Source organism: Peromyscus maniculatus, chromosome 4 (genome assembly GCF_049852395.1).
Source record: "Peromyscus maniculatus bairdii isolate BWxNUB_F1_BW_parent chromosome 4, HU_Pman_BW_mat_3.1, whole genome shotgun sequence".
Taxonomy (NCBI): domain Eukaryota; kingdom Metazoa; phylum Chordata; class Mammalia; order Rodentia; family Cricetidae; genus Peromyscus; species Peromyscus maniculatus.
In genome coordinates, this window is record NC_134855.1 from 116569951 (window position 1) to 116583214 (window position 13264).

The following is a 13264-nucleotide window of genomic DNA, read 5'->3' on the forward strand; positions in this document are numbered from 1 at the left end:
ACAATTTGAGGGATTTCATGTGCACTCTGTAAGTAAGAGGGGGTCTTACCTTTTCATCTGGTAGTCCCTAGTCGAAGTTCTTGATAGAAAAGAACATTGGATATTAAACTTTTGGTGCCTTACAAAATAATCATTTGTTTCTTAAGCTAGTCATCAGTACAATTGACTGTATCAAGAGCAACATCAAAATAAATAGAAAACATCAGCTTGAGCTTTACGCTTACACTCTTCGGATATGTGTGCTCTGTTCAAAGTCAGACTATAAAATGTGATTTTAACTGAATTAAGCGTCATTTGGAGAAATGCCCTCCAAACAACCTCACTGTTGTGCTGAGAAAACTGAGTTCCTTAAAGACTGACTTGATTTCAGAGCCCCACCCACCCACTCCCACCACTTAGTTGAGTGACTTAACCGAAAGGGAACTGATACTTGGTTATTGATGTTGACAGTGTGCTCATCTAGCTTTCTTAGACAGATTGTGGAGTTGATTGGTTAAGGTTTGGCTGGTTCATCTGCTTGGTATTTTTGAATCCTTGCTGGTGACTTCTGAAAATCTGGACTAGAGCTGCTTTCCCAGAGAACCACACATCTTAGGATTTTGATTTGCTTGGCTGCTCACCTGGATCCTAGAATCACACCATTAATCAGGACAGAATTTCAGAACAAGATATAAGAGGTTAAATTCTTGATCCAAACTAAATTAAATTATCTTGAGTTGTTTGCTCATTCAATTGAATTGAAGAGAACATGTGCTGGTGGATGTTGAACCTGGATCTTTGGGGAAGGAGGTTTTTCTCAAGCTTCAATGCCATACACCCTGTGGGAAAGTCCTTGTTCAAATTCTGGTTTGATCCAGTTGAGATTCTGCATTCCCTAAAGGCTCCCTGCGCCTGCTGCTGGCCCAGGGACTTCAGGTTTAGCAGCAGGGTTTGGCCTGCCTTGTCACTAGATCAGGAAAGGCAGCTGTGTGTGCCTTTCCCATTGTCTGCCTTTTAACAGCCACTTGAGCAAGCGGCCTCTGTGCCTGAGTGACAGAATGGCCTTCTGCAGCAAGCGCTGTCCTAGCGAGTCCGAGTCTCCACTCAGTCCTCCTTCATTTAGCTTGAATTTTTCAAGCTTTTCTACAAAGCTTGATTTTCCAAATACCTGGGATCTTTAATTTCAAAAAGAGTATTTTCTAAAACGTTACATACTCTCCTCTCTCAAACTGCGGATTGCATGCACTTTTCCTCATCTTGAGGTCAAAGCCGTGGTTTTGGAGGCTGTCTTTGGGATGGATGTTCAGCTAGCTGTATGTACAATGAATAATGACCACAAAGCCTCCCATGTTGTTCTTTTGTTTCGTCTCTTTTCTCTTTTTCAGTTGACAACTAATAATGATTGTCTCAAAGCGGCTGGTTTCTCTTTCCATTTTAATTGATTAGTTCTGACCTGAGAAGCCAGAAACTGGGTTTGTTAGAAGTATGTTTGGGCTTTATGCTCTTCAGAAGGGCCTGCCCTTCAGACGGGCTTTCTAGGCAGACGTGAATGAGAAGTCAGGAGCTGCAGTAGAGAGACCCTCTTGTTTCAACCTACTCACGCAAGAGCTACTTGTTTGCCTAGTGCCTTTTTCTTAGTGCCCTGTGAGTGTGTGAGTGTGTCTGTGAGTGCGTGTGTATGTATATTGTGTGGTGAGTATGTATGGTATGAGATATTTCTGTGTCTGTGGTGTGGTGTATGTGTGGTGGTTATGGGTATTGGTATGTGTATTGTTTGTATGTTTTGTGGTATGTGTGTTGCAAATGTGTATAATGTGTGGGATGTTTTGTGTGTCTGTTGTATGGTGTATGATGGGTAAGGGTGTTTGTGTGTGTGTGTGTTGTGATGAGTGAGTATGATATATGGAGTGTTTGTGTGGTGTGGTGTGTGTGTGGGTGTAGTGGGTGTGAGTGTTTGTGTGTGGTGTATGTTTGTGTGATGATATGTGTGTGGTGTATATTATGTGTATGTTTGTGTGTGTGTGTGTGTTTGTGTAGGCCAGAGGTTGACACAGCATGTCTCCTATCGCTCTCTGCCTTATTTTTTGAGTTTGTGCATTTAACTGTAGCTCACCAATTGGCTAGGCTAGCTGGCTGGTGAGGCCTCACTAAACCCCCTCACCCCACTGCTAGAGCTAGTGATACAGGTGTATGCTATTGTGCATAGCTTTGCCCCCCCCCCCCCCCCCCGTGTGTGTGTGTGTGTGGGGGGGGGTGTGTACGTGTACTGCGGATCCAAACTCGGTGTCCATACATGGCAGGTGCTTTTCTCCCCAGCCCTTCTAGATACTTTTCAACAGGTTGTTATATCTCTAAATTATACTTAAAGTACAGCTGAAATAAGGTACTGACGCATGGTGTTTTAGCCCTGATAATACAATAGTTGTGATAAATAAGCATCTCTCAGGCTCCACCTGGAATGGGGATAGGTAACCTTATCCGTCTCCTACATACTGTGCCTGCTCTGGATTTGCAAATGCGTTTTAATAATAATGACAACGCCAAGGATGGTCTTTGGATTGACTTAGTGATGAGGATGCTAGTGTGTGTTATACTATCAGTTATGGCAGCAACTAGTTCTCCTTTGCTGAGCCCTCACCTTGCCCAGGAGTCACTGTGCACGCAGGACCATGGCCCCGAAGCATCCTTCATGGAGGGGCAGCAAATAGCCTCTGTGCTTTGAGTAGATGAGAGTAATCCTGCAGTCACTCTACTCACTAGTCCCTCTTTACAAAGAAGCAGGCGTGTGCAGCAGCAGCTCCAGTAGATGCTGATTACTAGGAGCTGCCGGGGAAGTCTTCTTCCCGTCTGAAGCAGAGAGCCCTTTTGCCTTTTAACTAGGTAATAGCAGACTTGGATCGTTTTAAATGGCCCTATTACTGGTACTGTGTTAGAGTTTGTGGATTATTTTATTTAAAATTTGTACGACAAGATTAACTTTAGTCGTAAGAGTGGAGTGGATTTTGAGATCTGAACAGGGCCCCCTCTGACATACTTTTAGTGAATTACAGTGTCTGACTGATTACCAGATATGTCTCATTTGAATGCTGTTTTCGTATCTAGAATTTGTCCTATGCTTCAGTTCAGCTAAGTGTGTTGGTATAAGCTCGTTGTAATTAACAGTGTTTTGTGACCTGGGACTCCTGTCCAAGATCATGGCAGAGCTAGAAAACATTGGAAAGTAAGCTAAACGCATGGCCTTAGTAAAACATTCAGAAAGTCTGGAAAAAGACCTCCCCGTGCCTGCAAAACTATACTTAAATGTGTTTGATTTGGTTTTAGTACATTGATTCCCGTTGGCTTTAGGCACCAGAGGATCCTGTTCAAAATAGTTGCAAGTAAATGCTGCTAGGAGAAAGATTTTTGCCAGAAAGAGAGATTAGACATATGTGTTCCCATTCTTTGTTAATGGGTTTTGCTTGTTTGGGCTGAAATGAAAATACTCCCGAACTAAAGAAAAATAAATCCCTCCCTTCCTGTTTGCAAATGTATTTCATTTGCTGTTTGTCTTACTTAAATATACAGTAGAAAAGAGAATGTGACTGCTGTTCCTTTAATATCAGAGCTGTGCATGCTACAATAGGTGTCACTGTTTGGCTTGGTCCAATCCTGATTGGTGGCTTCAGCTATTGGCTCGGAGCGCTGGCTGTCTGACTCCGTCTGCAGGGCTGTAATACCTACTCTCCTCTCGCCGATCCATTCACCACACAACTTCGCCGGCTGAACAGACTCGCTGGGCTCGGCAAATCTTGCTAACCTAATTCAGAAAGCAAGCGCCACAGCACTCTGCCTGCCTCCTTTGCTCAGCATAGCCTTTTCAGGTGATCCGGAAAACGGCTGTTTTTATGAGCAAATAAGAAAAACAGGAATCATGATGGGAATGTATTTAACAGATCCGGTCCTGGATAAAACTTAAAGCCAGTTCCTCTTCAACATAGTGAAAAGGTCACCTTGCCTGGCTGAGAAAAGCAGCAAAATACCAGCGTGTCGGTTTCTGTTAACATCCTAGCCCTGGCTAGCCTCTCTGCCTAGATGTTCGAGCAAATTTGGGATATCTAGCTCTAAAGAGAGACATCCTGTACTCATGGTAGATGATAAGGAAAAGAACATGAAATGTCTCACCTTCTTCTTGATGCTTCCAGAGACAGTAAAGAACAGGTCCAAGAAAGGTTCAAAGAAAGCAAACAGCAGCAACGGCAGCGGCGGCGGCGGCGGCAGCAGCGGCGGTGGCGGCGGCGGCAGTAAGTTGCCCCCAGTTTGTTATGAAATAATTACCTTGAAGACTAAAAAGAAGAAAAAGATGGCTGCTGATATATTCCCCCGCAAGAAACCAGCCAGCTCCAGCAGCACCACTGTCCAGCAGCACCACCAGCACAATCTCTGTAACAACAACCTCATCCCGGCCCCCAACTGGCAGGGTCTTTATCCCACCATCAGAGAAAGGTGAGTCCCCGGCCAGTATTTACTTTCAAAGTTTGTCAGTCAGTGCTGAAGTTTCTTTATGCATGACCTTTAATGCATGTGAACACGAATCTCTGTTTCCTCTTTTCCCAGAAGCTTTACTGGTAATGGAAAGCCACCTTGTATCTTTTCCAAAACAGTCCAGCTGTTTTCCTCTTAGATAAAAAAATATTTTTGCAAGCTGTAACTTTTAAGCGGCAGGGTTGTGTCTGTGGAGCACAGAAGAGAAACCCTTCATTTGTCCTAAGCCACATGAAAGTTTGGCTAACTTTTAAAACTTCACTATTTCCCGTGTTCTGCAGTGAATTAAGACAGTTGTGTTCTTGGACCCTTTATTTGCTCTTGCGCTGTGAAGTCACTGAGCTGTTGTTGCTTAGCTAGCTTGAATAGCTTCTTTTAAGTTTTGCATGTTGGGGAAGGGGGTGGTAAGAATACAGGCTGCTGTGAATTAATGAATTGCCTCTGTTTGTAGAAATGCGGTGATGTTCAATAATGACTTGATGGCAGATGTCCATTTTGTGGTTGGGCCACCAGGTGGGACTCAGCGGTTGCCAGGACACAAAGTAAGCAACAGCTGCATTACCGGTTTAGTCTTGAGATTTATATAGAGGGACCCTCTCAGCCCGGAGCTTGGTGTGGGCAGCTTGCCGATGGCAGGCAGTGCGTGTTTCACCGGATTACAGAGAAAGCAGACCCTTTCCAAGGGCTTTGGCCACACTTAATTTTGTCTTTGTTTCCTTCTACACGCTTGTATATATCACACAGAAACATGCCCTCTTCACTCCCCAGTGATAGAAAGCATTGTAACAGGTTTGGAAAGTCTACTGTTTACTGTTCTTATAGAAATCAGATAAATAAGCTTTGGTTTACTTATATGACAGTGGGGGGTGTGCATTAATGTTAAAGCTTAGTGATATTGATAGAGATCATGTCTTATGTGACAATCTTAGCTCCCCTGTCAGGATACACTGTACCCTGGCTGTTTCAAAGAAGCAGATTAGGTACTTTACATTCCCCTACCCCTGATTTGCTAGTTGTTTTTCGGGATCGACTTGCTGAAAATGCTTTCAGTTTAGTGCGTGAAATGAGATTTCCCTTTCTCCACAGTACGTCTTAGCTGTTGGGAGCTCAGTGTTCCATGCAATGTTTTATGGAGAACTTGCTGAGGACAAAGATGAAATCCGAATACCAGACGTCGAACCTGCTGCTTTCCTCGCCATGCTGAAGTAAGCATTGTTTGTGTGATTGGAAAGAGTTCGCTTGTGCTCTGTTTGTGCTCTGCTGGCTTCAAAGTCAGATGTAAGTTCTGTGTAAGAGGAAAGATTCTAAAGAGAGAGGGTGCTGCTTGCCTTGCAAATGGTTTTGGAGGAAATTACTCTTTATCTTTCCTTGGAAGTCGTATGGAATGTTGCAGGCATTTAGAGCCCTGTCTTAGCCTAGAGCCTAGGGGCAAATAGCTTATGTGGTGAGCTGCTCTTTAGCGACATTTCAGAAGAAAAATAGCTTCCTTGTATAGGTGTTATTTAATAGGCATGTTCTCCTGAAAGCAGCGTGTGTTAAGAAGGCTTCAGAGAAATGCCCCTTCACTTCACAATTGTAGAAATTAGGTACCTTGTTTAGTTAGCAGCACTGGGAAGACCCGTGTCCCAGAAGTGGAGCTTATCTGCTCTTTGCCCACATACATTTCACCTACAAAATTGGACGTGCTTATGGTGTTGAAGAGATTTTTTGAATGGTAGTTTCCTATAGATTTAAGTAAGCACTCTTCAATTAGTAATATAGAAGTGTAAATGGATTAGAGAGGCTAGTTACATAGTTATGTAAAAAGTTTCATATCTTATAGGTCCTTTGCAGACTCTGTTGCATGTTAATCAGGTACCAATGTCTGATGCTAGACAATGGGATAGTCTGCCACATGGTTAAGCCCAGTTACCGTAAGCTGTATTTAGAAGGTTTTTCTGAAACTGTATTTTCAACACTAACCTGGGGGTTCAAGGTTATCTGCTGGTCTAGGGATTTAAGTTCACTGAAATAAATTAAAAAAAAAAAAAAAAAAAAAAAAAACTTTTGAGGAAAAACTGCCCAGCGGGTCAACCAGTTTGACAATATTCTCACAAATTGTTAAAACAATTATTATTTACTGCTTACTGAAAAACAAGTGATAGTCAGTTCTAAAGTTTGTAAGTGTTTAATTCCTTGTTCCTGTTATAGCTTTGAAATCTGATTGAACTAGAACTTTCCCAGTGGGAAGCAGGGGGATTAAAGGCAAGTGAGCATGTGAAGTACCATATAACATTAACTGCTTCATCACTTTTGAACCTGTGGAATCCATTAGTACAATCAACCAGAAACCTTTCACGGGCTCGAATCCTTGCCTTTCATCACTGCATGTGAAGCCAGCTCTATGTATGTGACAGTGCCATCTGTTGTCGAGTGGAATGCCACCCTAGTTAACATTTTGGCCTCACTGAAGTCAAGTAAGAGTGTTGTATCCTAGACACGTGCACAGTCAGGAACATGAGCAAGAATGGCAGAAAGTTACATCCTTCCCAAGTCATTTGATTTATCATTTGCCAAGTGTCTTCCCTTATAGTTGTATTGCCTAGAGCGTGCTAGTACAGTTTTCTAAAATGATCCATGGAATCAGGTGGAGTGGTAAGAATAGACTGCGGTGAGGTTCATTGGCCTTGCTGCTGTGCTGTAGTTGAGGCAGGGACTGAGGTTTCCTCCTCCTGCATCCTGGGTGAGTAGCTGTCCATTGAGAAAAGGAGTGTTAGCTCCCAGGAGTTCCAGGGTGAGGCTACAAGTCCAGCCCATGTTCTGGATGCTTCCCTAGTCCTAGCCTCTGGGCAAAGTGCAGCTGTACTGCAGCTGTGCTGTTGAGTGGTCTTGCCAGTGTAACCGGCTTAGCCTATTAGAGAAGAGTTTCCTGGAAGCAGAAGGCCCTTCTCTGTGTGACTGCGGAAACTTTGGCTTGCATGTGTGTTTACATCTTTTTCTTGCAAAAGCTATTCTGGATTTCTTAACTTAGGTATGTTTTACAAACAAGGAATAAAATAACTATAAAAAAATCAGATAAAGTACTCTGTGCTTTAGCTGGAAAAGTTGAAAGGATGAATTTTCTCAGTGCTGTTCACTAGTAGAGTTCTCATTGGCTATTCTTTTGTCCTGTAATATAAAATAGCAGGTGGCTTCCACCTTTCCATACTGTTTGGAGAAATTGCCACCATCCTGTAAACATCATGAAATACTTCATCTCTTAAGATAGGTACAGCTCACAGAAGCTCAGAATCAATGTGCGTTTAAGCTCTTTGCTTTGTCTTTTAATAGATACATGTGAAAATAATGTACTCTTCAGTTCTGAAAGTAGGAGGAATATGTGGGGGACACATACAAGTTTAGAAATTTAGAACTCAAAAGATTTTTGAAGTTCACTAAAAAGGTAGTGTTGAAGTTTGAATTTGATGATTTACTGAACTTGGAACCACTTCAGAAATACTTAATATCAGGTTTTATTTTACATTAAAAAAAAAAGTCCAGGATCACTAAAATGTAATTTTTGACCTTACTGTCAAAGGCAGTTGAATGTGCAGAAACCAACTGGAATAAAGCGGTATGCTGCACTTTAAACATTGGTGGGGCTCAAGAGGGAGCGCGGAGGTTAGGAGCACTGCTCTTGCAGGGGACCAGGGTTTAGGTTCTAGACCCCTATGGGATAGCTCGCCACTGCCTGTGACTCCAGTTTCAGGGGATCTAGTGCCCTCTTGTGGTCTCCAGAAGTATTCAGGTGCACAAATACACACACGTGCACAAATACACACACGTGCACACACATGAATATATCATAATTACTGTTTTAAACTGTGGGATTGGGAATGTCAGTGCTTTAACTTAATAGAGTACAATAGAATTTTGCTGTGTTTTCATAATCTTATGTCTGACATACAGTCATCGTTTAGATAATTGCAGTATGTCCTGTTTTGTTGAAAATGGACTGAAGATGTATTGGATAGAGGATGAATGATAACACAGTTAATCCCTTTAATTATATAAGCTTACTGCTGAGCTGAAATATTAGCACCTCATGAATATATTTCAGATGTTTTTTCTAACATGTTTGTAGTAACTGTCACATGAAATTATATTCTTGGACAGGCTTGAAGGCAGTGGCTTCCTTCCTTGCTGCACATGCTCATTTTGTGGAAATCCGCTTACATGTTGGATGCTTTCTTTCAGATACATCTATTGTGATGAAATTGACTTGGCTGCAGACACAGTGCTGGCCACGCTCTATGCTGCCAAAAAGTACATAGTTCCTCACCTTGCCAGAGCCTGTGTCAATTTCCTGGAGACCAGCCTGAGCGCCAAGAACGCCTGTGTGCTCCTGTCTCAGAGCTGCCTGTTTGAGGAGCCGGACCTCACACAGCGTTGCTGGGAGGTGATTGATGCTCAAGCCGAGCTAGCACTCAAGTCCGAGGGGTTCTGCGACATCGACTTCCAGACGCTCGAAAGTATCCTACGCAGGGAAACGCTGAATGCCAAAGAAATAGTGGTTTTTGAGGCAGCCCTGAACTGGGCTGAAGTAGAATGCCAGCGGCAGGATCTGGCCTTGAGCATTGAAAATAAGCGCAAGGTCCTAGGAAAGGCCCTGTACTTGATCCGCATCCCCACCATGGCCCTGGATGACTTTGCAAATGGTGCTGCGCAGTCTGGGGTATTAACTCTCAACGAGACTAATGACATCTTCCTCTGGTACACTGCGTCCAAAAAACCAGAACTGCAGTTTGTGAGTAAAGCCCGAAAGGGCCTAGTCCCCCAGCGCTGTCACCGGTTCCAGTCATGTGCCTATCGGAGCAACCAGTGGCGCTATCGGGGTCGCTGTGACAGCATCCAGTTTGCGGTTGATAAGAGGGTGTTCATCGCAGGCTTTGGGCTGTACGGCTCCAGCTGTGGCTCTGCAGAGTACAGTGCCAAGATTGAACTCAAACGGCAGGGCGTTGTCCTGGGCCAGAACTTGAGCAAGTACTTTTCAGACGGATCCAGCAATACCTTCCCTGTGTGGTTTGAATATCCGGTGCAGATTGAGCCAGACACCTTCTATACAGCCAGTGTGGTGCTGGATGGCAATGAACTCAGCTACTTTGGACAGGAAGGCATGACCGAAGTTCAGTGTGGCAAGGTGACTGTCCAGTTTCAGTGCTCCTCAGATAGCACCAATGGCACTGGGGTACAGGGAGGGCAGATCCCAGAACTCATATTCTATGCCTGAACCTTCCTTTGCTTACGCATCATGAGGCACCCACATGGGCCATCCTTGCCTGACGCTTAGCTCGTCTCCAGATATGTGGTCAGCACAGGTAATTTGTAATGAATGAAGCAGTAGGCAGTTTCTAATGTCTTTGAACCTTTTAATTATGTACAGGCTAAAATGCAACATTCCGCTTTTAACTATATGCTTAGAAGAGCCAAGTTCTTACTCAGGCTTTGTGGTTTTAGAGTTGCGTCTGTATGCCTAGGGAGATCATGTGCTTTTCCAAGTGCCCACCAACCTCCCACTTTTGTACCTCTGAAGAAGATTTTGAATCGACTTGAATTTCTTTTGATGAATGGAAGTATGTATCCTAAAGTAATATCAAGTTATTTTTAAACGGAACCCCTCCTTTCCTCTCAAAATAAATAAAAACAAAAAACAGGTGAACCTCAGTGTACAATTTTGAAAGAATATTTGCTTTGTAAAAAGTAAACTTAGAAAGTAACCAGTAGGCCAGTCATCATGTTTGACTCTCTTATTTTACATTTGTTGCTTCTGGGCCTTGTTTTTATATTCTTTGTATCTTAAGTTCATATCTGTGTTTCCTACTAAACAATTCACACTGTGGTGTAAGGAACTGGATGTTTGTTTAGGCCACGACTTCTGCTACAAAGCAGACTTACATTCTTTCAGTTTAGAAGACAAGATACCAGAGTGCAGATACTTCTTTCAGAATTGGTGAAGTTAGAAAATTTTATTGTCAATAAAAAAAAAAGTTGCAAACCTGCTAATTTATACTACAACAGATAAAAGGGAAGCCTGAAAATGCCCTATACAATGAATCGTTCAGTTTATCAGTGAGAAGCATACAGTTTGGAAAAGCCACTCTTGCTCATAGTTTTGGACACCACCCCCCCCCAAATCTCAATCTCTCTCTCTCTCTCTCTCTCTCTCTCTCTCTCTCTCTCTCTCTCTCTCTCTCTCTCTCCTCCTGCTCCTCCTCCTCTCGGCTTGTTCTTAAGTCTTACTGCACAGGACTTGAGTACTCCCCCCCACCCCCGTCCCCGTCCCCGTCCCCGTCCCCTGTTAGAAGAGGACCAAGCAGTGGAGGTATGGAGTAATGGTAGCACTACTTGTCAATGTGATAATGTACTTTTTATGCTTTTTTTTTTTAATTGAAACATTCTTTATCTGATCTTTGACCATAGACGATCTTATTTGTTGATTATGAACAAGTTTCTGGACTGCTAGAACCTGGCCTCTGGCCATCTTAAAGTGCCAATATATGCCTGCAGGGTTTTTGAAAAATGGTTCGGAGTGACACTGGGTTATACCGAGTATTCACCTCATCAGCATCACATGCAGCTCTCATTTGTCCATGGTAGCATAAGCAAAGAGGGAAAAGCTCACAGACAACTTCTCCTTCCATGATGGCTCGTGTTGGCTTAGTGCCTGTGACCCTGGTAGTGTCCAGTGTGGTCACTTGAAACTGAAATATCCATGTGTTTCTGGGCAGCTTTTCTGCCCAGTGTGATCCTGAGATGGCTCCCCGCCACCCAGAGTGTGGTCCCTGGCCGCCTCCTTCTCCTGCTCTGTAAGCCAAAGTTGGCTTCCCTGGAGCAGGGGCTAGTCCTGGGGTGTGTGTGTCTGTGTGCGCAATATGCGCATGAGAGAGTGCTTGCCAACTCAGGAACTGCCTCCTCCCTGCCTGGCTACTGGTGGGTGTGTCAGAAAGGCCTCCCACCCCCCTGCTGGTGCCAGCAAGGCCCAGTGAGTGACTGCTTCCACTCACTGTGCTTCTGGGCCACTTTTCCCCCTACAGATATGGGCTTGTGGCCTTTGGCCAGCATCCCTGGTGGAGGAGAGCACTGGATTATGGGAAATGTTTTAATCATTTTGCCATTACTTACATCTGTTAACATAGGTGACCAAAAGCTCTTATTGGTGACTAGATGAATATTCCTAGGACAACTTTAAAAATAATCTCTCAATTGCTTCTTAATAAAGAAGATGACAGGTTGTAGTTTTGGCAAAGCATACATAAAATAAAGGTACATTGTCAATTAAAATTACTTCTACAAAGACTTTTGTTTTAAAATTATGGTTAAACATTTCAGTAACTCATAGCTACCATACAAATTGGTAAGCTTGACTAGAAGGCACTTACTGTTAAGCCAGAGGAGAAGGAATTCTGTTTAGCACTGATTGAGTCCTGTCAGATAGTCAGGGTGGGTGTGATAGCCTTAAAGGGGCAGCATCCACCCCCTACTCATTCTTATTGTGACTTAGCTGCCCTCTGTGTGGCTAGGCAAGTGCAGTTCACTGAGGATGGGATAACATAACTTTATATTAATTATTACTATATTTAAAAAAAATGATACACCCACTTGGCCAAGAACTGTGGGTAAGATTGGAAAGCTGTACCTAAAATAAGAAATTTTATGTTCTGAACCTATTCTATCTGCATTTTCAGCAAAACAAAAGATAATGTGCTTGCTTTGGTTTCCTTTGGTAGTTTTGAACTTTGTAGTTTGTAAGAATAGAAACCATTGTTCTGACAGGGCTGCCAGCTCTAGTGTATAAACACAACTTTAGTAAGCAGAAAACGCTGTAGATGCTTTTCCCAGCATACCTGGCAATCTTCATCATTGTTCATACTGGGGATAAGGGTAACTAGGCTAGCAGTTCTAATGCAACATTCTTAATCTTATCGTAAGATAGTATTTAAGTAAATGGTCTCATTTCTACATAATTATTGCACTGAACTGTTCTTTTTTTTAAAGGTGTTTAAATAAGCTCAGCTAATTCAGTACACTGTGGGCAACTATGCATCAGTGTGCTTGACTTTAGCAGCTTACAGCATTATTTATGAAGGAAAATATATAAATATGAAGTACCTCATGTTGAATGTTATTGTACTGTATTTTTAATGTAACAGTGCAGATCTTGTTAGACACATGAATGTGTAATCATGTTAAATGCAAATAAAATAAAACTGGTTCATAGATTTGCTTTCTTAGCATTTTTGTTGCTCCCTTGAAATAGTAACAAGTTAATTCTGTCACTTTTGGTGTCACTGCGTTTTAGAATGATGATTTCACAGGGGCATTTATTTGTGGAGTATTCAGTATCTTTGATTCCTAAAGAAGGTGAAATTTGAGGTAAAAGCCTAAGAGAACAATGAATATGTTAATCATTTGCATTGTTCAAAGCCTGACTGTTCACTTAATGAGAGTGAGTGAATGGATGCATTTATATTCCTGTTATGGAATTTGTGGTTGGCTGGCATTCCAAGCCATAGTTGCCATAGTTGCTTAAATGTCTGGATCTCCCTGTACTAAGTGGATGTTGTACTGAACAGCATCTGGCTTCTAATGGGACCTGTATTGCTGTTTCCCAAGGTCTTAATTGGACCCAAAAATAAAATAAACTGCCAGTATAACAACTACACTAAAATTCTTATTTGGCAGAATTTTAGTGTAGTTGTTATATAATCAGTTCATTTCCCATTTGGTTCCCAGTGTTACTACTTCT

The 13264-nt window shown here is 42.6% G+C and overlaps 1 protein-coding gene across 2 annotated transcripts in view; it reads left to right on the forward strand.

Moving 5' to 3' along the window:
• Window positions 1-12735, forward strand: part of Btbd3 (BTB domain containing 3) — a 30607-nt gene extending 17872 nt beyond the window's left edge. Inside the window, exons 2-5 of one of the 2 annotated variants that reach the window (XM_016002236.3) lie at window positions 4161-4461; window positions 4952-5042; window positions 5587-5705; window positions 8716-12735. In XM_016002236.3, coding sequence (XP_015857722.1) covers window positions 4319-4461; window positions 4952-5042; window positions 5587-5705; window positions 8716-9748 — 1386 coding nt within the window. In that variant the 5' untranslated portion in view covers window positions 4161-4318 and the 3' untranslated portion in view covers window positions 9749-12735. Of the gene's footprint in view, window positions 1-417; window positions 4462-4951; window positions 5043-5586; window positions 5706-8715 lie in introns of those variants that run through there. The other variant, XM_006983674.4, reaches the window with a different exon arrangement.
• The last annotated feature ends 529 nt before the right edge of the window (window positions 12736-13264 follow it).